This window comes from Clupea harengus, chromosome 5 (assembly GCF_900700415.2).
Source record: "Clupea harengus chromosome 5, Ch_v2.0.2, whole genome shotgun sequence".
Lineage (NCBI taxonomy): Eukaryota > Metazoa > Chordata > Actinopteri > Clupeiformes > Clupeidae > Clupea > Clupea harengus.
In genome coordinates this window covers 27,498,532-27,501,476 of record NC_045156.1, presented here as the reverse complement: position 1 = coordinate 27,501,476, position 2,945 = coordinate 27,498,532, and the positions used below count along the sequence as shown (strand labels likewise).

The 2,945-nt window shown below is 43.2% G+C and overlaps 1 protein-coding gene across 1 annotated transcript in view; it reads right to left on the bottom strand.

Moving 5' to 3' along the window:
* LOC122132892 (voltage-dependent calcium channel subunit alpha-2/delta-3-like) overlaps positions 1 to 2,567 on the bottom strand; it is a 7,893-nt gene extending 5,326 nt beyond the window's left edge. Inside the window, exons 1-2 of the mRNA XM_042707742.1 lie at positions 1,329 to 2,567; positions 731 to 812 (exon numbers count right to left, since the gene is read on the bottom strand). Of these exons, the coding sequence (XP_042563676.1) occupies positions 731 to 812; positions 1,329 to 1,450 (204 nt within the window). The 5' untranslated portion in view covers positions 1,451 to 2,567. The remainder of the gene's footprint in view (positions 1 to 730; positions 813 to 1,328) is intronic.
* Between the last annotated feature and the right edge of the window lie 378 nt (positions 2,568 to 2,945).

Below are 2,945 nucleotides of genomic sequence, written 5' to 3'. Positions count from 1 at the left end.
GAGTTGAGACATGAGCAGCTGTCCAAATGCTATAGAAGTATTTGGACATATGTGTGACATAAACATAAATTACTCTCCTCTATGATCTACAATCACCTCTATGTTCTCCAGTGACAACTATGTACTGGCCTACTCTCTGAACAACCTATTGGCTAAAAAACACATTTGTGTGCCGTTATAAGGAAAACTCAAACATGTTGAGACATACAAACACATGGGTGTGCACGTGTGTGCGCGCACACACACACACATACACACAAATCTTTTCATTATGTTTCCCTCAGGTTATTTGAGTCCAGAGGCTAAACTCTAGGAGGATGAACTAGAGATGCGATCACAGGAGAGAAGAGCACTAAGGGTAATGGACCATGCTTTCACATACACACACACACACACACACACACACACACACACACACACACACACACACACACACACACACACACACACACACACACACACACACACACACACACAGCAGTAGCAGAACAGCTGAGTCTCACAGCCACACACACCTGAGTCTTCCCTGCTTCAGCCATCTGTACCCATGTGAACTGTGAATATCAGCAGCATAGATATGGCACAGCATTAACTAGGACCGTCTACTATGCATGAATTCTGACTCTCATGATAGATAGATAGATAGATGTATAGATAGATAGATACATAGATAGATAGATAGATAGATAGATAGATAGATAGATAGGGGAAAGGGGTAAGGGTAGCCCACCTTCTGCAGCAGCTGGGATCCTGAATATTTCGCAGCGATGGACTTTATTTCCCCTCCAAACGCAGACGCCCACAGTTTCACCCTGACAGCAGACATTTAGGCAAAGTGACATTCAAAATAAAATACAAATTGTAAAACAACTTACTGAAGCAATGTAATTCTAATGGACATATACGGAATGTCTTAATGTAAATCGGAGTGTGTTGCTATCACAGCCCTAAATAGTTTTAGTCTGTCATGATTTGTTCAGCAAAATTGGCGTCTAATGATAAGGTATGTGGAGTAGCATTACCAGTTACAGATGTGCGAAGAGCAAAGGAACCTTTCATAAAATGCATCTGTCTTGGGCTAAATTAAACTAAGGTGTCAAGTCACTTCACAAATACTCAGTAAAACAGTACCGCTATTAATAAGTGACATTAATAAGTCTACTACTTATGTCTTCATTATGTCTGTCCCACTAGTGCATTTTTACGTGAACCTAGGTCAATCATCTGTAACTGCAAAAGAAGAAAATCTTGAGTGCAAGGAGAAAACTGGACTGCCGCAAAAAACATAACGCACAGAAAAAAAATATTTTGGAAGACAAAGGACTCACACTGACAGTGGGATCCCCTGTTGTGACCCGGCAACATCCACGATAGTCACACCTGGGCTAATCCAAACCAGAAAACTCGCACAGTACACTTGCGAGTAGACAAATCCCCGGTTCCACTGCATCTTAACTGCCGCTCAAGCTTGCCAGCTGTTCGCAAAAAAGCTCCACGGGGTTCTCCCTTTTAATCCCCGAGCAAAAAAAAAAATCGGCCGTGCTACCCGTGCATGCCGTGATGCTTCTTGAGCGAAACGCGAAAGGGCAACTGTCAAAAGGACAGCTGGACGTCCGTGGAGAGAGGAAAGTGTGACCTAACGATCATCTACAGTGGCCTCTTGCCGCCAGAGGGCTCGTAACAGTAAGATGGAAGAGGTAGGGATTGTTTTCGGTGAACCGCAAAGAAACTGTCTCCGATAATGCCTTTTATCAGGGCATGTTATTGCATAGGTTACTTTCTAGAGCGGCTGCACTGGGTCCGGTGGCCATGATAAGCAACACTTTCGGGTCACCCTGTCAAGAGAGCCACGAGGCACTGACAGTGCGATGACGATAGAAAACCCAAGTCTTTTGCGTTGGAGGAGGGGTTGGTGAGGGAAGAAGGAGGGGGTGGAATTCCGAACTGCGAATTTATATGGATTGCAGTTCTCAATATGTTGTGAACGCGCATATAGTAGAGTAAGGTGGATGTATGCGAAACTTTCAGACAGGAGCGTGCGCAGTTATCGCCGGTCATTTGGCAAACCGCACCACGTCAGGAACGCCACCGAGAGGTAATCACTGCCGTAACTGTCTCCAACAAAGGGAAAGTGTAGATAAAATATGGCTTAAAAACATATAATGTGAGATTAACATGTCGACAGAAAAAAACCGACTGTAGCAACCAGTAGACCAGGAGGACCAAGAGCTGAATATAAAAGAAAATAATAAAACATCACAAAAATGATCAAATATCATGAAACGCGTGCATATGGGCTACATTTAATATTTGTAGCGGTAAGATACTGTAGCATGCAGCGGGAGTGTTTGTTTCCGTGTATGTATGAGTGACGTAGCATAGTCCATGGTGCAGTGTGAATGGAAGAACGAGTGATAAGTGTTTAACTCCATGTAGTGTAGTGTTCTACTTTAGAATGTCTTGTGGTTTCCCTCCATGTTCATTTTCTGTTAGCGAGTCAGCGTGTTATGATTTATGCCCCAGTGTGGTATTCCCCATGGGTTAGCCTCAGGGGTGTTTCTCGCAATTGAAAAGATCATGGGCTACGTCAAGGGAGATTGGCATTGGTAGGTTGGAGAGGTATGTCAACCTATAAATTAAGATAAAATGCGTGCCAAAAGAGAAAACAATTGTGTGTTATTTTTATCCCTAACCTATATATAATGTTGTTTATAGTCATGTCAACAAATAAAGTCTATTTGAACTTAATTTAACCGAGAGAGAGAACAAATCTTGGCCGTCACTTCACAGACTTGGCGGTCAGTTCACGTAGGCCAGTGTTTCCCAAACTGGGGTACGCGTACCCATAGGTGTAAGCAAAGGGAAGTTGGGGATACGCGGGGGGAATGTGATTTGCATTTTCAAAGTGAAACAGCCCATTACATTTTTAAACTGACCTATAAATA